General features: G+C 32.2%; 1 protein-coding gene and 1 long non-coding RNA gene across 2 annotated transcripts in view; one reads left to right on the forward strand and one right to left on the reverse strand.

Annotated features, from left to right (window-relative positions):
* The first annotated feature begins 3,609 nt into the window (after positions 1-3,609).
* Positions 3,610-20,611, forward strand: part of LOC114331600 (probable transmembrane reductase CYB561D1) — a 44,567-nt gene continuing 27,565 nt past the window's right edge. Inside the window, exon 1 of the mRNA XM_028281202.2 lies at positions 3,610-3,826. Coding sequence (XP_028137003.2) covers positions 3,671-3,826 — 156 coding nt within the window. The 5' untranslated portion in view covers positions 3,610-3,670. The remainder of the gene's footprint in view (positions 3,827-20,611) is intronic.
* Positions 12,514-15,113, reverse strand: LOC126879815 (uncharacterized). The gene is made up of 2 exons (XR_007696286.1): positions 14,218-15,113; positions 12,514-12,689 (listed from the first exon to the last, which is right to left on the reverse strand). It is a non-coding gene; the product is annotated as an uncharacterized LOC126879815 (long non-coding RNA).

Genomic DNA, 20,611 nt, shown 5'->3' on the forward strand with positions numbered 1-20,611 from the left:
AAGAAAATTCTCTTTGCATTCCCTTATTCGATTTCTTGAAAAAAGTATGTTTATTGTTCCCTATTTCGTACCAACTCTATATGAACCGTCAATTGTTTTATCTTTTATGATACCCAAAATATTTCGAGCAACTTCTTTGGCTCTATCAAAGCTAAGGATAGGTATTGTTACAGTTTTTCCATTCGAAATTGCAGGAAATTTTTTTCACTTAATTGTTTCATAGCATTAAGGCGGGTTACGCTTACGTATTTTGCCCGTGCTATTGTCAGATATTTTATTATCTATTTTCAAACTCAAGCAGTAGGTACATTTGTATCTTATGCATTGCATAAATGTAATACACTCGTAATGTCAACCCACCTGTAGGCTGAGCACTATTAAAAGTAAGGATCACCATAGTACTAACGAAGGCCCTGGACCGTCGACACTAGTGGAGGAAGAAAATTGTCAAACAATTCAGATTACTTCTTCAGGTGTGGTTTGTTGTATTTGCCAAAAAGAGAGCTCTGACGCATATTCGAGCATAATTTGTAATCAGATGGTATAGACATGCGTTGTGCAAAGACAGAAAAGATTAAAATAAATAAAGGGAAAGGCGATTGAAGGTCTTTATGCCCAGGCCAAGGCTACGAAACAATTAGGTGAAAAAAATTCCTCCAATTTCGATCAGAGAAACTTTAACCATACCTATTCCCAGCTTTGATAGAGCTAAAGGAGATATTCTAAATATTTTGGGTATCATACAAGATAAAATAGTTGACGGTTTATGTAGAGTTGGTAAGAAATAGGGAACAATAAACACACTTTTTTCAACAAATAAGAGAATGCAAAGAAAATTTTCTTAATTTCGAAGACGTTCTGTCTCTAAGAGAAATTAGTACAAAAGATCTAAATTTGGGGGACAAGGCTTTATAAAATGCTACTGCAATAAGAATTGCTCTTCAAAATTATGTAAGTGTAAAAGGTCTAACGCAGGGCTTCTCAATCTGTGGTACATGTATCAATGGTGGTACATATCATTATGTGCAGTGGTACACAAAACGCAAAAACAGCAAAAATGTATCATATTTATAGTTAATTAGATTAACTACCGCCATACGTATTTTAGTTAGGTGGTACCAAAAATCATTATAAGAATTTTGTGGTAGGTACATCACTCAAAAAAATTGAAAGCCACTGGTCTAACCTATTGTGTAACTCTAAATCCCATAATGCCTCAACATCAATATGTGAGAATAAACTCTATTTTTTTATTTTAATTACGACAGTATAAAAATAATAAATATTACAAATAAAAAATGACGTTTTATTAAACCTAATCTAACAAATTACGACATTTTAATAGCTGATCGGGGTTTGACTAGTCAAACCCCGATTTCATAAAATTAAATTTCGACCTTTGCCTGACCAACTTAGTCTCTCCTAGGTTTGACTAGTCAAAGGCCGAAACTGTAATTTATTTCGGGCTTTGACTAAGACCGTCAGTCAGACCTGAGGATTGCCTAGACAAACCTAGGAGTGCCTGAAATTCGGGCTTTGACTATAACATATACACCGTTTCTTTCACTTTTTTATTGGCTATAATTTCGGTAAGAACATTTTTTTGGGCAAAATGCCTACGTTTTGAGTTATTTGAGAAAAACCGTCTAAAAACGTGGTTATCTTGTTGAAAAATGAACATATTCACTTGCAGATAACTGGAAAAATATTGATTTGGTGAAACAACTCTATAGAACAAAAGTTGCTTAAAATTAGTCAGTTTATCCACTTCGTGACTTATCTTGGAGATATATTTTTTCACCCACGAGATGGGGTGAAACGCACCCCTAGGGGAAAAGCACACATTGGCACCATATCACTTTTTTCTTTCACATATTAGCTATGCGTATGCCAATATTTCATGTCAACCCAAGCGGTTCTTTAAAATTTACAGAAAAAACCGTGAAAGAATTTACTAAAAATCGAAACAACAAGACGTACAACTAAAACAATCATACGGCTTGTAGTGATGTATGTTAGCAAAACGTGGACGATAACAAAGGCAAACGAAGATAGACTACGTGTTTGAGAAAGAAAAATGCTAACGAAAATCTTTGGGTCTGTACTTGATGAAACAGCAGGACAATATAGGATAAGAACTAACACAAAGCTCAAAGAACTATACTCAGACGCCAATATCATAAAAGAAATAAAGGCCAAAAGCCTCCAATGGGCAGAACACCGCAGAAGACATTCTGACCAAGGAACAGTAAGGCTGATATGGGAAGAAGTCCCAACTGGAAGAAGATCACGTGGATGCCCTCGACTTCGGTTGTGAGATAATATAGCAGGAGCAGGATACCTGAAAGCTATGGGCATGGAGAATTGGATGGAGATTGCCCAAGACAAAGAGAAGTGGATACATGCTGTCGAGTCGGCTACAACTTACGAAGGGTTTTTTTTTTTGATAAATGGCTTTGGCAGAGCCAATTAGCCAGACTTGTTTCTGATTGATTGCAGATTCATAGTCATAAATTTCTTATAACATAAGTACATTCTACAATTTTATTTTTATAGATACATTGGTACATTGTCTAGCTTTTTTTTATTTTGTTTTTTTTTTTAATTATTTCACTGTTTTTTTTTAAATATATTTTAATTTGTGCGAAACACTTTTTTTACTTCTTTTTTTTTCTATTCTTTTTTATTTTTGTTCCTTTTTTTTCTTTTTTTTTTTCTTTTTTTTGTTTATTATTTTTTTTGTTATTATTTTATTTTGTGTTTTTTTTAATATTATTTTTTTTTTAATTTTTTCAAATCATATTAACAAATTATGCCTATTTATTACATATTACGTTTACAACTTGTATTTACATAATTTAACATGTTTATAAATGAGATGAAGAATTTCCATATCATTTGTAAATATTAAAGTATTTAGGTTTATTGGGAAAAAACATTTTAAATCTTTTAATTCCTTATAAAGGTCGTTTATGTTATTTATGTTTAAATGCCATTCTAATATGACATATCTCCGATTTTGCCACAAGTACAATTGGGAGTATCTGCCAAGCCGATTATATGCATGTAAGATGGCGTAAGAGCATGATTGGCTCTCAACCGATTAATGGTCTTTATAAAATATCTGTTATATTCTGTGTAAAACCATCTTTTTGAGAATATCCTAGGGTTACAATGAGCAAAATTTGAGCCAATATTACATTCTCTGTAATGCAATTGCCAATTATTTTTAAGTTTTTGTCTGCTAAAAGTATCAATATCTGAAGCTGGAAATAAATTTTTGTTTATTTTTTCTCTTACGAAGGGTTGTAACGCCACGGAGTAAGTAAGTGAGTAAGTCAGAAAGTCTTATTAGTAAATTTTTCCAAATTGAGTTTTCAAGGGTGTTAACGCCAACAAACGTACAACTATCAAAAATGTGGAATCTTAAAAAAAATTTCCTGATTGGATTATGAAAGGTTATTATAATATAAAAAAAGACCCATCCTGCTGACGTTGACGAAGTTCTTTAAATGGGAAATAATATACTGTTCTATTAAAAGACTGATTACATTTTTATCAAAAATATGTAAACGTTATAGATAAAATAGATAGAGCGTTAAGTATTTTTGATGCGTATTGATTCAGTAGTCTTTTTGATTTGAGAAGTACCTGCCACAGTTTCACAATTATGACTACGTCAAAAGAAAGAATTTTTCATGTTACGGAAATTTTGTTCCAACAGATGATAGCAGTCTTCGTACTTCTTGTATTGTGGCAGTTATTTATATCAAATAGCCCTGTTAATAGCAAAGGTACATGGCATATTATACTGTGTGTTACGGGTGTAAGTATATAATTTTAGAGTATTTTATTATTAAGTAGATATAGCCTTCGGTATAGCTGTTGGTAGAGCATTTGAACTTGCATGCCGAGCTACCCAGAATTTTATTTTTCTAATCTTTAGGGGATCAATTTTCAACACCTGAACAAAAAGTGTAAGGACTGAAATTGTTGAAAATTCGAGGAAAGAAGTGATATTGTGCCGATATGTGCTTTGTCGTGGGGGTGAATTTTACCCCTTCTCGGGGATGAAAAAACTTACGTTCAAAATAAGTCCGAAAGTGGATAAACTGATTAATTCTAAGCAAATTTTCTCAATAGTCAAAGTCAATACTTTTCGAAATACATATTTGTGAGTGAATAACACAAACAACAAAAAAAAACACGTTTTTAGACGGATTTTCGCAACTAACTCAAAAAGTAAATATTCTATTAAAAAATCATACTTAGCAAAAACAAATCTGCAGACCTAGCAGAAGCAGAGTTGTAGCTAATGAAAATTAGGTTATTATCCGTCAAATTCTAAATCGAATATTTTAAGGTGAAATAAACATAAATGAAGTACTTTTTGGGGAAAACTCATCACAACTTTCTAAAAGTGTTTAAAAAAAGGTTGATTCTTGTTTTTAAAAACGTTTCTAGTATCAATAGTAAGCAAGTTTTACGCTTAAAATATAGTTTGTCCCTTCTTTTGGTAAAAAAAATCGTGAAAATCACTCTCTAATTAGCATCTCAAATGAAATTAATCGTTACCGCTTCACAAGTTAATTTACTTATGTATTGTTTATATACGCTCTTAATTGGCTCAAAGTGCTTATTTCTAAAAGGTCTGTAGTTGAAAGGGTTTGAACGAGTCACTATTCACGACTGGATGCTAATTTTGAACAGCCATATCTTAACTAATTTTTGTCTTCCAGAAAAACTACAAAAAAATAATATAATCAAAAAAGCAAAACCTACATTTTTTTACTCCCTAAGATTTTTAATATCACACTTTTAAATTATTTTGAAAAAAGGTATTTTTTCAAAATTAAAAATTAAAAAAAAATTTAGGTACTCCAAATTTTGATCAAAAATACAGTCGGAAAAATGAAATACCCATGAACGAACATATAAAACACACTGTATTTTCCTGTCACCGTGTCACAAAGAAAATTGTCCAATGCAGGTATGTACATGTAACAATAATTATTACATGTACTTGCGCTGGCCAATTTTTTGTGTGACACGGTGACAGGAAAATACAGCGTGTTTTATATATTCGTTCATGTGTATTCTTTCATTTTTCCTACTGTAAGCATTTTGAACTAATGAAACTTACATATCATATCATATTAAACAATAAGTAGAGTAACTTGTGAAGTGGTATTCAATTCGGAATTTGACTAATAAGAGCCTATTCTTCGTTAGGTACCACTCTGCTTTTATTAGGTCCAAAAATCTCACGCATATACCATTTTGTTAAATTTTTTTATAAACAATATTTTGGCGGTTTTATACTTTTTTAAAAAGCCGTCTAAAAACTTGATTTGTTTTTGTTGAAAAATGAACATATTCACTCGTAAATATCTCGAAAAGTATTGACTTAGTGAAAAACTCTATAGAACAAAAGATGCTTATAATTACAGTGGAACCTCGATAACCCGGATTAATCGGGACCGCGGCCGATCCGGGTTATCGAAAATCCGGGTTAGCCGGAGAATATAGTAAAAATTAATAAATAACCTCCATTATAATTACAAAAACATGAAACACATATGCACAGTACACATCTAAATTACGTATAGTTGTATAGAGTGTAGAGTTTTGTTCATTTCTTGGTAAAAAACTCAGTCATACTGTAGAGATGTACCGACACCATAATATGGTAGGTCTGGATCCCGCGTACGAAAAAAAAGTTGATAAATAGCAAGCTGAAAATTTGTTATTAGCTTAAGGGTGTCTAGTCGGACAAACATTAATATATGGGAACACTGGAACACGGGAAGTTTTAACTGTGGAACAGGCTAAAAATTTGGAACGGTCAGACCACGAAAACGGCACATGTATTTTGTCCGACAGAACAGACTTAAACTCTCCGAACAGAGATTAAACTCTCATGCAAAAATCAGACTGCTATTTATCACCAAATTGGCGTTTTAATGAGTGGAACATGTAGAATATGTCAAATGACAGGAATTATGACAGGTGATAAATAGCAGTCTGATTTTTGCATGAGAGTTTAATCTCTGTTCGGAGAGTTTATGTCTGTTCTGTCGGACAAAACAAATGTGCCATTTTCGTGTTCTGACCGTTCCAGATTTTTTACCTGTTCCACAATTAAAACTGCCCCTGTTCCAGTGTTCTCATATATCAAAGTTTATCCGACTAGACACCCTTAAGCTATTAACAAATTTTTAGCTTGCTATTAATCAACTTTTTTTTCATACGCGGGATCCAGACCTATGGTATCATAATATCATATTATGATGCTGCAATAAATTTATTTTAAAGATTCGCCTTTATCAATCCTACCTAATGTTTCTAGTTTCTTTTCCATTGTCACAACATTTTTACGTTTTGTTAACATTACAGTTTTGTTACCATTACGTAGACAAAAATCAGGCAAACACAATCTGAAGCACAATTACAGAACGGAAGTGATTAAAACAATGTTGTTATTTAAGAACAGACTAAGGCCATTGTTTTAAAAAAGAATTTTTAAATAGTCACGTCTATTTTAAACAATGCTAAGACAGTTTGACATAAATAACGAAAAAGGAATACAGACAGGTGCCTGTTCTTTCCGATAAGCTGAGACGGTCGCTCTGCCTGCCGCCGTGTGCATGAATCATTTTTACTGTTGTACATACTTATATGTGTTCAAATTACACAAATACACATTATCTCTCAAATATTATTTGACCTACATACATTTTTATTTGATAAAATTGTTAAATTGTTTATTTGTTAAATTTTTGTCTGATGAAAATCGGTCCGGGTTAGCCGGACTTCCGGGTTATCGGGGGCCGACTTATCGGGGTTCCACTGTAGTCAGTTTATCCACTTCCGGACTTATTTTGAACGTATATTTTTTCACCTCGGAAAAGGGGCGAAACTCACTCCCAGGTGAAAACCACACATCGGCATTTTTTTCTTTGACATGTTAGCTATGCGTATGTCCAATTTCATGTCAATCCAAGCGGTTCTTTAAAATTTGGAGCAACAACCGTGAGTAAATGGACTAAGCTTTGGATATTTTTATTTTAATATAACGAATATAGTCCAAGGTGGATGGATCTGTTTTGAGATGGACGTTGAGAGGTGACTCTAATTTTTTTGCAGAAATTGCTTGGAATTAGCCCATATAATAATAATTGAGTTATCCTCCCACTCAAAAAGGTCCGGAACATTGTTTGAATAATCAATATGTCAAAAAATGAAGGAAAAATTCGATTTTTTTCTTGGTTTTTTGATTATAACTTTAAAAGTATTTACTTACAAGAAAAGTTGCGCTAAAATAAAAGTTGTGTAATTAAATTTTCTACAATATAAGATTGGTTACAAATTTTTTCAATTGTTACCTTTGTTGCAAAAATAGCAATAATTGCGAAAAAAACATAAAAAACAAGTATTCGCATTTTACGTTTTTCAACCTTTTCTGCTACATTTAGGACCTTCATGTTTTCCCCAAGAAAACATTATGATATGATAAAACAATACTGTAAATTTAGTTAAGATCGGTTTAAAAGATTTTGCAAAAGAAATTTTGCAATCCAGCTTTCGCAAAAAAAAATCATTTTTATTATTTCAAAAATAAAGCAGATAGGAAGTTAATCTTTTTTTTACAAATAGAAGAATACTGTACCTTTCATTTGCAGTTTGCAAAATTAAAATCGGTTAACTACCACGGCGCGCGGCGTCAGGTTTTTTTTAAATAAACATTAATTTTTGGTGCTACGCGCAGGACAGCGGTGTTCGATTCACACAAGTTGATTTCCACCAAAATTTCTTCCAATGTTTATCTAATATATTATTTTCTCACTCTATAGTTTGTTGTTATGTTCATATTTTAATTCCACAAAAATAAAACTAATTTGATTATTGTTTGTGAAAAATTGTTTAAACAATTGCATATGTTTAAAAATAATACACTTTTATTTTCTATAAGTTAAAATATATGAACAAAGAAAATTTTTGCTAAAAAAGTGTTATTTCAAAGGACAGATTTGTTTTTATTTTGCAAGAAACAAATTTATTTATTTATTTCGAAATTTACTAAAAATGAAAATTTAGCAATCATTATAAAAGGTAATTGGAATGCCCAATCAGAGCGAACGTATCCGCTGTCCTGCGCGTAGCACCAAAAATTAATGTTTATTTAAAAAAATTCTTGACGCCGTGGTAGTTAACCGATTTTACTTTTGCAAATTGCAAATGAAAGGTACAGTATTCTTTCATATTCAAAAAAATTCAACTTGCTGTCTGCTTTATTTTCAGTGCTGCAACATTTTGGAAAAAATGAATTTTTTTGCGAAAGCTGGATTGCAAAATTAATTTTGCAAAATCTGTTAAATCGATCTTAATAAAATTTATAGTATTGTTTTATCATATCATAAAGGTTTTCTGGGTGAAATATGAAGGTGCTAAGTGTAGCATAAATGGTTGAAAAACGTAAAATGCGAATACTTGTTTTTTATGGGTTTTTCGAAATTATTGCTGTTTTGCAACAAGGGTGACAATTTTTAAAATTTTAAGTTAATCCTATATTGTAGGAAATTTAATTATGCAACTTTTATGTCGGTACAACCTTTCTCAAAAATGAATACTTTTAAAGTTATAATCAAAAAACCAAGAAAGAAATCGAATTTTTCCTTAATTTTTTGACATTTTGATTATTTAAACAATGTTCCGGACCTTTTTGAGTGGGAGGATAACTCAAATATTATTATATGAGTTATTTTCAAGCAATTTCTGATCTGCAAAAGTCAAGAGAGTCACCTCTCAACATCCAAATGTACTAATATTTTTACATATGCGCCCTGGTCTAATATATTTCTCTGTACAGTAGTTTCTACTATTGTCGTAGATTCTGTTATATGTCTATTGACCTACTTCTTCTTAATGTACCATGCCCTTTCAGAATGTTGGTTATCATCATCGCTATCTTAATTTTATTCACTACCACCCTAAATAACATGCTTGTAGCAACACAATACCAATCTCGCAAGTTCTTCAACCATGAGGTTTTTTTCGTCCTGGACTGCGATTGCCTGCTATTTTCCTTTGCATAATATTTTGTAGCAACCTATATTTGGGACATCTCATTACCTGTCCGACATATTCCAGCTTTCTCTTCTTGATGCTTTTAATCTCAGTAGTCTCGCTGATACGTTCTAGTATTGTGTATTTTCGAATCTCCACCCAAAAAACTCTTAAAATTCTTCTATTGCACCACATTTCAAAAGCCTTAGGGTAAGAACAGAACAAGTAGGTTGCAGTGGAGGTGGAGGTGGAGATGGAGGTGGAGGTCGCGGTCGATGTCGATATCCATGTAAAACAAATACATTGTTGTGAATGGAAGGAATGGAGGTTTACATCAATGATTTTTAAAATAAAATGAGTTTGTTTTACATGGATGTCTACTGCGCGGCTTACAAGGATGCTTCTCTGTGATTAGTCCGTTCGAAGCCAAGTTGTCATTACCTGCGCTATCTGAGTTGATACTTTTTATATAATCCCTTTTTTGTATTCAGTTTATTTTTGAATTTCTTCAAATTTCATGAAACTATTTCACTTGATAGTTATTCTAGCTCGATTGACAGCGCAGGTGACCTCCTTGCTATGTGCTGTCGACATCGACCGCGACTTAACTAGTAGCATCCACCGCGACCTACACCTCCACCTCGACCCACTTGCTCTGTTCTTACCCTAAAAGTAATTTAGATTAATTTGATTCACAGTCCAAGACTCGACACTATAAAGTTTTCAAATATTTCTTCCTGTTTTTCAAAAAGTGCATCTATTTACCTACCGTCTTATAATAAAACAAAAACACTTTATGTTATTTTATGATGACATTAGCAACGCTAGTTATTTTTTATGATGACATAAATTATTTATAATTAATAAAGGTTATATTTGCTATAATATTACTATCACACCTTTATTTAGTCATTTGCTGATTATGGTAATTGGGGCTTTTTAAATAATTTTTTATCATGCAGATCTTTTATCATGATTGTTCTTATCAATAATACATCACCTATAATTTTCAGAATACTTGAGAATTACAGGTTTGGTATGATGTTATGACGATTTTTTTTATAATTATTCCTTGAAAGATATTTATTATTATTTATCGTAATACACTGTGATTAGAAATGTGTCACCTCTTATAAATGCTACGTAATTTTTGGCTATCAAGTTTACAGTCAAAATGATGTTTTTTCTATTCTCATACTATAATATTATATCAATTATGATGTCACTAATAATAATAATAATAATAATAATATCATATGGCATTTTTGCCGGAGAGATCCTTTCGGACAGTTCCGGCGCCATTTACATCTTTAACCCTGTTTTAAGTAACTAGTGCCGATGTACACTAGCCCAGGGGGACCGATGGCTTAACGTGCTCTCCGAGGCACGGTGAGATGGCTCGTGTCATTATTGGAAATGAAAATGGTTTGTCTTTGGCAGGGCTCGAACCCACGTGCACTGGCGTATGAGGCGAACGATTATGCCGTTACTCCACGGCCGCTCACATTATTGTGATGTCACTACCTGTATCATAATGAACTTCATTATGATACAGATTTTCGTTAAGATACAGATTTTTAGAATAAGATACATATTTTTAATCAATAGAATCGCGATATGGCATTCGCGATAAAGGTGGTACACGCGCAGTGACCAACGGCGAGTTAAATATTTACGCTTTGACAGTTCTCAATATGTAAACAAACCGTCAAACTGACAAACTACTGAATTTATTTGTGTTGCAAAATTAATAAAATTGAATATGTTTTTTTGTGAATGATCATAGAAAAAATAGTGTATATAACTTGCATTTAATTATCATTATGAAGCTCGTACTCTATACGAAACTCGCCGCATACGGCTCGTTTCGTAACCCTTATACTCGCTTCATAATGACCATCATTAAATGCTCGTTGCATAATATACTATTATTGTAAGGTCATTGCTTCCAGTTAGAGCTTTTTGAGTAAATTTTTCATTAAAGCTGGCATAACAATCATAATCATTCATCTTCCTAGTCGCCATTCCAAGCATCTCGATTTCTTGAAATCTCTTGTACCATTTTTCTCTATCTTTCGCTATTTTTATCGATTTTGATATATTCTTGTCTGGGAGTTTCCTAATAAGATCTGTATACCTCTGGTTGGCGATCTTCCCCGACTTGGTATTGAGAATATTTTTAGGTTTTAATGTATAAATGTTTGTATTATAATTTTAATTAGTATCTATTAAGTATATAGCGTGCCATTGAAAGTCTAGTTCACGGTTTTCATTTTTCATAAATCGTACGTAAGTAGGTAGATACAGTTTATCCCAAACCCTTCTTTCAGTGAGTCATTCATTTTGACGTCATAAAGGATTTTTAGAATGTCTATCCCAGAATAAGGTTCAAGAAGTAGCCCACGCGAAAAGTGGTCCAAATTTTTTTGTACAATTTTTTTTGTTCAAATTGCAAAAATAAATATGTTTGGTCCATACTATTTTTTTTTATTTTTTGGACCATTCTGCACAATATCCATTATAATTTTTCTCTAAAGTTGATCTTTTTCGAGTTATAAGCAATTTAAAATTGAAAAAAACGAAAAATGGCGATTTTCAAGGCTTAATATCTCGGTTAAAAGTTATTATTATGAAAGTCAGAAAGTAACTAAATCAAAGTTTATAGCCCCCCCCCTACAAGGCCCTGAAGAATTTTTTGTCATTATTTTATTACTAAGGTATTATCCCTAATAACACAAAACATTCCAGGAATGTTCCTAGAAGGTACTCACAGGACATTGAAAACATTCCTGGAATGTCCCCAAATGCACACGAATGTCCCTGGAAAGTCCCAGGAAAGTGCTGTGTCAGCATTTTAAATATTCTTAGAATGTTCTGTTGGAACATTCCATGAATGTCTACGAATGTTTTTTGGACATTCACAGTATATGTTTTAGACTGAATGTCTTGTTGGAACATTCCATGAATGTATACGAATGTTCTTTGGACATTCACAGTATATTTTTTAGACTGAATGTCTTGTTGGGACATTCCATGAATGTTCTTTGGACATTCACAGTATATTTTTTTAGACTAAATGTCTTGTTGGAACATTCCATGAATGTCTACGAACGTTCTTTGAACATTCACAGTATATTTTTTAGACATTCTCTGAAATATATCGTCAGTGATGTGACAATACCTCCTATATCTTTTTTCATGAGGTTTGCAGGAGACGAAAAACATTTTTTAAGGTCACCTCCTGTTTTCATACGTAAGTTCTGACTTAGACTGGTTTTGTAGTAAATAGATAGTTAAATTTACTGCAAAACAAGTCAAAAAATATATGAAAACAGGAGGTGGCTCAAACAAGTTTTTAGTCTATCTTACAAATCTCATGAAAAAACAGATAGGAGGTATTGTCACATCACTGACGATATGTGGCCATACCAAATAATACATCCTTGATAAATATAAACATTTTTATTGCAAAAAATCTTTTCATACATTTTTTTAATGTAATTTACTGATATTCCTATAAAAAAATGTGTCACATTTGCTTTGTAAACCTTTCTTTTGCCTTTCATAGCCACATATTCCATTTCCTTCCTGGTTTTTTTGTAGACCACTTCTCTCAGCTGATTCTAAAAGAAAATAAAATAAATGGTAATTTTTCTATCCTTTACAATTAACAATCAGAAGAAATATTTACAGGTAATAATATGCATAAATAATAATAATAAAATAAATAACAAATTAAATAATATTTAAATAAATAATATTTAATAAAGAAAATAATAAAACATTTTGTATTTTGACAACGACGTCCGATGTGGAAGTAGAAACCATAATAAAGTTATTTTTCAAGTAAATTGTGGCTTATTTCCCCATTAAAATAGTTACAATAATTACAAAAATGCCACAAAGAAATAGCTTTTTCACAAACAAATAAGTATTTTGTTTTATTATATTTATTGTTTTTATTATTTACTTTAACTTAAGATTATAACTTAATTCTTGTTTTCTATTTCTGATGTTTTTATTTATTTACATTCAATATTAATCTGTTTTCCTGTATAATCTACTTCGCAATAATTATGTGATATATTGGACTTAAAATGAATTCAAAAATTTTTTGTAATTGGGCAACAATGTCAACTTAGATCTCTGATGTAGATAATGAAGAGCAACGGTATCTACAGTTGGAAAAATGAAAGAATAGGGCTTTTCATCGATTGTCATTTGTTTCGAGCTTCTGTCATGTGTATTATTGTATATACCAATAACGTATGTCGTAGATATATTAATATTATGTGACACATGACAAAAGCTCGAAAAAAATGACTGTGAATGAAAAGCCCTATACCCATGAACGTTCACATCAATCACTTATTTTGTATTTGCTATCTTTTTCTATTTTAGAACAAATAGGAAATGATATAAAAACCTTAAAAATAATAAACTGGAGAAAAAAAGCACGAAACAGATCAGAGTGGAGAAGAATCCTGGAACAGGACAAGATCCAGCCCAGAAAGGGCTGTCGAGCCAATGATGATGATGATGATGATCTTTTTCTATAACAAACGTTTGTGATTTATATAAAAAGACTAGATTTATAAAAAAAGATTTAATATATATACGTCATACGTCTTTGGTTTGTATTATTGTATATACCAATAACGTATGTCGTAGATATATTAATATTATGTGACACATGACAGAAGCTCGAAACAAATGACTGTGAATGAAAAGCCCTATATAAAATAAGTGATTGATGTGATCGTTCATGGTTATAGGGCTTTTCAGTCACAGTCATTTGTTTCGAGCTTCTGTCATGTGTCACATAATATTAATATATCTACGTCATACGTTATTGATATAACCAATAATACAAACCAAAGACGTATGACGTAGATATATTAATATATGTGACACATGACAGAAGCTCGAAACAAATGACAATGAACAAAGCCCTATAGGGCTTTTCATCGATTGTCATTTGTTTCGAGCTTCTGTCATATGTTATATAATCTGTGTATAATATTAATACAACACGGATTATACGACATATGACAGACGCTCGAAACAAATGACTGTAAATGAAAAGCCCTATTCTTTAATTTTTCCAACTGTATATTGTAATTGTATTATTAATTGGGTTAAGCATATTACCTGTGTGATATAAGCTATTGGAACAGCACAGTCTCTCAAACGAACAGTTGAAAGTGAAGCTCTGTCAATATCGTTTTCTAAAAAATGTTTTGAACATACTGCTCTATTAACAAATCTGATCAATACTTCATGCCTTCTTCGCAGGATCTTCTGGAAAGCTAAAAATACAAAATATATGCATTACTGAGCATTATTAACAAATTTTAGTTTTAAAAAAAAAATATGATTAATGAACTCAAAAAATATTATAAAAAGCAGCTTAGAAATTGTTTATTAGTATAGTCGTTTCCCTAGACACAACTGGCTAGTGATTTTAGTAGGTAATTTTTTTGTTTTTGGCCAATTTTGACAAAATTACTAACTATTTAGTTATTATTTTTTTGCCAATTTTACGAAATTGTCAAAATTATTTACTAAAATCACTAGCCAGTTGTGTCTGAGACTAAGTTTAGCGAACCGACTATACTATTCATACTGTGTATTCATTAGTTGGTACTATTATAGTGTGTGGTCTACCATCCTGTTTATAAACCCACACATTAGCAAAAACGAAAAAAAAAAATTAATTTTACAAATAATCCGTTTGTTATTATCTCTATTTACTATTTTAGTTAGGAATAAGCAAGTTTGTGGCTTATTCGCAATTATTAAAATAATAAATGGATATTTTCTGAAACAGGGGCATGCCTTTGTTTACATATTTGCAGAGGTACTAACCTTTGAAATGTTATTCCTGCAGATTTTTTATCTACATTGCTTCTGCTACTCCAACTGATTTTATGCACTATGTTAATAATACTATTAAAGTTATTATAAAAGTATCCGAATTAAAAAAATATTCTTAAAAAGCACAAATAAAAACAAACAACGATCACGCACGGCAAGGTGGCCAAGGCCAAGATGCATGCCAATATGGCCGAAGTCCGAAGTGAAGTGAGGTCATTGGTCGTTTTTAGTCACGTGATGCCCTCTCTAAGCACCATGCACAAATACATGCGCCGTGAATTTGAAAATGAACATATAGGAACATTGGTAGTATGTTCACAGAATGTCTTATGGTAACATTCCAGGAATAATTTAATCAGATGTTCACCGAATGTTCACTAAATATCCAGGACATTCAAATATTGATAGAACTTTGGTAGTACATTCCTGGAATGTTGTGTGTTGTTAGGGATCTTTAAGTAATAATACTTACTTACTTACTTAGTCCTAAGCCTTTCTACCGTTAGGTGTAAGACTGGTGGAGTTGAGTTTGGCATTGTAGTCTCCATGCTTTCCGATCTTGCGTTAAGTTTCTTGCACTTTCCAATGTCAATCCCTTCTTCTCGACTTCTTTCCTGATTTCATCTACCCACATAACTCTTGGTCTTCCTCTTTTGTTTTTCCCCTGCACTCTCGTTTCGAACACTCGTTTTGTAAGCCTCTCGTTCGACATTCTACACACGTGCCCGAACCATCTTAGTTGTCCCTCCACTATTTTTTCATTGATTGGTTCCAGTTTTAGGTTTTGTCTAATTGTTTCGTTTCGTATTTTGTCTGTCCTCTTTCTGTTTGCTATTTTCCTCAGGAATCTCATTTCCATAGCATTTACTCTGGATTTTTGTCTCCCCGTCAATGTTCATGTCTCGCTGCTATACATGATTGTTGGTCTAACTACTGATTTAACGACTGCCGTTTTTACTTTCTCCGGTATCTCCTTTTTCCCCAAAAATGTTGTTTTCATAGCGTTAAATAAGCTTCCTGTTCGTCCCATTCTCTCGTTTATTTCCATGTCTTGTTTACCATTTGCTTCGATTATTACTCCTAGATATTTAAAATATTCCACTTGCTCTAGTTGTTTCCCGTCTAATTCTATTGCGTGTGTATTCCTCGTATTTGAAATTATCATTGTTTTTGTTTTCTCTGTATTAATTTTCATATTTATGTTTGATAGTTCTTCTTCTAGAATTTAAAGATTGTTCTGTAAGTCTTCTCTGGTTTCTGCTATCAATACCATGTCGTCTGCAAATAGTAGCTCCGATAGTTGAATCCGTTTCATTTGCCAGTATCCTAATGTTAGTTTTTTCATTCTTCTCTTGGCTTTCTTTATCGCTTCATCCAGTACCACTGAGAATAGCAGTGGACTCAGCACGCATCCCTGTTTGACGCCTTGACTTGTATTAAATTCTCTGGATTCCTCGTTATTTGTTCTTATTTTATTTGTATTATTTTTGTACATATCCTTTATTACTTCTATTATATGTCTGTCGACTCCCCTTTCTTTTAGTGTCCATACGTCCTTTCTTCGGATTCTGTCAAACGCCTTTTCCAGGTCAATGAAGCACATATGTATCTCTCTATTCTTCTTGATTACCTTCTCACTTACTTGTCTTAATGTGAATATTAGGTCTTGCGTGCTTCTCTCCTTTCTGAATCCACACTGTGTGTCTTCCATAGTTGTTTCTATTTGGGTTTTTATTCTTGTCTCTATTATTCTTGCGAAAACCTTTTTAGGGATACTTGATATGGTGATACCTCGGTAATTATTACAGTTTCTCTTGTCTCCCTTTTTGTGTATTGGTAGTATAATGTCTTTCTTCCAGTCCTTTGGTAATTCTGCTCTATTTATGATATCATTCATTAGTTCTTTCATGCTATCCATTCCCTCTGTCCCCATGAATTTTATCATTTCCGGGGTGATATGATCCTTGCCTGGTGCTTTGCCCAATTTTACTCTTTCTATCGCTTTCTCTAATTCCTCTCTTGTTATGGATTCCACTTGTTGTTCTTCATTCCATTCTTGTATCTCCTCTGTGTTGTCCGTGTCTGCATGAGTTAGCTCTTTGAAATGTTCTCTCCATCTTTCCATTATTTGTTTTTCTTCTGTTAGTACGTTTCCATTCTTGTCTTTTATATTCGGCATCGTGTGCTCTTTCTTTTGTCTGAGTTGTTTTCATGCGCCGTAGAAGAGTTTTTGGTTTTCCCTATAATTTTTTGTCATTTTTTGTCCAAATCTCTCCCATGACCTTTCCTTTCCTGCTTTCACCGCTATTTTAACCTCTTTCCTTTTTTCTTTATATGCCTCGTAATCTTCTGGGTGTTTTGTGCTTAGGTATCTCTTCCATTTGTCTTTTTTATTCTTTATTTTCTCTCGTATTTCTTCCGTCCACCATTCCGTTCTCCTCATGTTAGTATTTGCTATTTTTGCTTTCCCACAAGTTTCCTCAGCTGCTTTGATTATGCTGGTTTTTAGATATTCCCATTTTTCTTCTATATTTGTATTTTTTGCCCTACCTTTCAGGGTATTGTCTAATTTTTCTTGGAACTTCTTCTTATATCTTTTCTCTTTTAATTTGTAACTTTTTATTTTTTCATTTACTACCTTTCTTCTCTTTTCTTCTTTTTCTTCTGTTGTTCTCATTCTCATTATTACTAGATGGTGGTCACTACCAATGTCTGAGCCTCTTTTCACTTTCGTATCCTGTACTCTTTTCCATTTGTTGCTGCTTACCAAAAAGTAATCTATGATTGATTTTTCGTTTCTGTTGTCTTGTACTCTCGTGTATTTGTGTACTTCTTTATGTTTAAATTTTGAATTTGTTATAACTAGTTTGTTCTCCATACATATTTCTATTATTCTTTCACCATTTCTGTTTAGTATTTCTTCTCCTTCTTTTCCCATGCACTCCTCTATTCCGCTGTTGTTGTTTCCGACTCTACCGCTTAGATCTCCCATTACAATTATGTTTTCTTCCCCATTATCAATTTACATTTGGAGCTCCTCGAAAAATTTATTTTTCTCTTCCTTTCTTGCATGTTCATTTACGCCGTAGGCTGTTATTATTGTCCATATTTCTTCGTCCATCAGTTTCATTTTCACCGATAATATTCTCTGGTTAACATATGTTTCTTCTATAACTTGTTGTAGTCTATTCGGTGAAATTATTATCCCAACTCCTTCTTTTGCTCTCTCTTTTGTATCCGCTCCTACCCAAAGCAACCAATATGCTTTGTGTATTAGTAATAATAATGAGCGGTAAGATCGTATTGACGTGGCTGTAAGTGCGAGTAAGATGCACGATTGGACTGCCGGAATGGCATCTCTTTCGCACTCACATTTACAGCCGCGTCAATCCGATCTTACGATCTTAATAATAGCTTAGTAACAAAATAATGACAAAAATTTCTTCAGGATCTTGTAGGGGGGCTTTAAACTTTGATTTAGTCACTTTCTGACTTTCATAATAATAACTTTTAACCGAGTTATTAAGCCTTAAAAATCGCAATTTTTCGTTTTTTTTTTTAATTTTAAATTGTTTATAACTCGAAAAAGATTAACTTTAGAGAAAAATTATAACAAATATTTTTGTCCAGATTGGTCCAAAAAATTAAAAAAAAATTAGTCCGGACCGAAAATATTGATTTTTGCAATTTGAACAAAAAAAAAATTGTTAAAAAAAAATTGGAACACTTTCCGCGTGGGCGACTTCTTAAACCTTATTCTGGGATGTCTCACGAATGTTATAATGCAAAAAAGTCTTATGGGAATATTTTTTCCAACGAACCCGCCGTTTTCGCCTTGTCTATTATAGAAATATCAATATTTATATAAATATTTGCCAACATATTAATACGTATTTAAAATAGTTTAAGGAAAAAAATAAATAAACAGAGAATAAAATTCCACTATACAATGTCCGAATATACCAATGACATAAAATATTTATATTTACGTCGTTGACAAAAATACTAACCTAAAATGGAATTACAATAATTGTCATTTTACCTGTTAACATTGTGAAAGTCACGATAGATTACTATTGTTTCAAATTATTTCTATTCCTATCATGGATTGGTTATCCATTTATATTATTGTAATTGTCAGCCAGTTATACATCTATAAGTATAATTGGCTTTAATATGGAAATACCCTTCAACAAATACATAATTTTCGAAGTTCTATGTACATTATGTTATACGTTTCATATACTGCGTTTTTTTCTGTCACGTTGAGCTTAATGCGTTAGAGCGAATTCGACAAACTATGGCTCACTGAAAGAAGGGTTTGAGATAAACTGTATATATTATATACATTTTTGAGAGATGAGAACTGTCAAAAATAATTGAAATATTCATTATTAAAATTTATTTTAAAAATAAAGCTGCGTTTCAATTTTTTCTATGCAAAGTCGAAAAAAAAATGGAAATAAATGTATATACAGGGTGGTTAATTGGAAAACCGGCCATAGGAAACTCAATGTAAAATTCTAAACTGTTGAATTCCTGCTTCCCTACATTCTACATTCTTCCTATTTTACATCAAAAGACATAAGAAACTATTATTTGTAGAGAAAAAGACTAAGTTTTCAATCTAAGGTAGGCCGCACATCAAAGAAACATGAAACGTAAATCACGTTCATGGAAATAAAATACTGCTAAATAAATAAACGTCCGGCCATTTATGAAACTCTCCGAAAATAAAAATGTTTTATGAGCATGAATCACACTCGTTTCATTGGTAGGCGGACTTTAAGATTTGTTTAGCCGTGTTTTATTTTCATGAAACGTGTTGTATGTTTCAGGTTTTACGTTTCATGTTTCGTTGGTGTGCGGCTTGCCTAATAGCACATAAAACAACATTAAAATATGTATGTTACTCGACATGCTACCAGATTGAAAACAATGGGAACCTTCTCTTTGTAGAGGATTGCAATCTTTATTGAAAACAATTGTTTAAATTATTCTACGAATTAAACACATTCCATAATTTTGTAAAATATAATAAATTTTATCAAAGTATTTGCCAAATCTAGGCCACACACAGTGCAAGAATGTGTATAAGGTTGCCTTCGGTCACAATGAAATTATTACATTATACCATTGTATAACTAGACCATTGTATAACTAGACCATTGTGTAAATAAACAATGATTATACTTTATTCGCTCTATCGAGATTCACTTTGACACTGACGTTAGTAATTTCTTTTTTGAAAAGTTCAGTTGTCAGAAGTGACTGGAAATTTAGAAATTACTACAAAACCAACGCAGGAACGCACCTGCTTATATCCAATATTATTAGAGGAAAGGCTGCAAATATGGGCTGGTTTTGTAATATGGGCTAGGTGGGTTTCACAGCTATTCGTTGCAGATCTCTACATTTTGACTATTGCAAACGGTATTTGACGAAGTTAAACTATCACCGTAGCGATGGCGCCACTGTGGTAGATATTTCCCAGTTTATAATAATTGTTTGTCGGTTGGTGTGAGTGTCAAAACTTTTTCGGGTAAGTTGATAAATTCCAGTATTTAAAAATAAACACGAATTTTAAAAAAACATCTGTGTCACGTTGAAGCTCTATTATTAGTCTTTGATATATGCTAATGAGTTTTCTTCAAATTGTCTGCTTTTA

This window comes from Diabrotica virgifera, chromosome 2 (assembly GCF_917563875.1).
Source record: "Diabrotica virgifera virgifera chromosome 2, PGI_DIABVI_V3a".
Classification (NCBI taxonomy): domain Eukaryota; kingdom Metazoa; phylum Arthropoda; class Insecta; order Coleoptera; family Chrysomelidae; genus Diabrotica; species Diabrotica virgifera.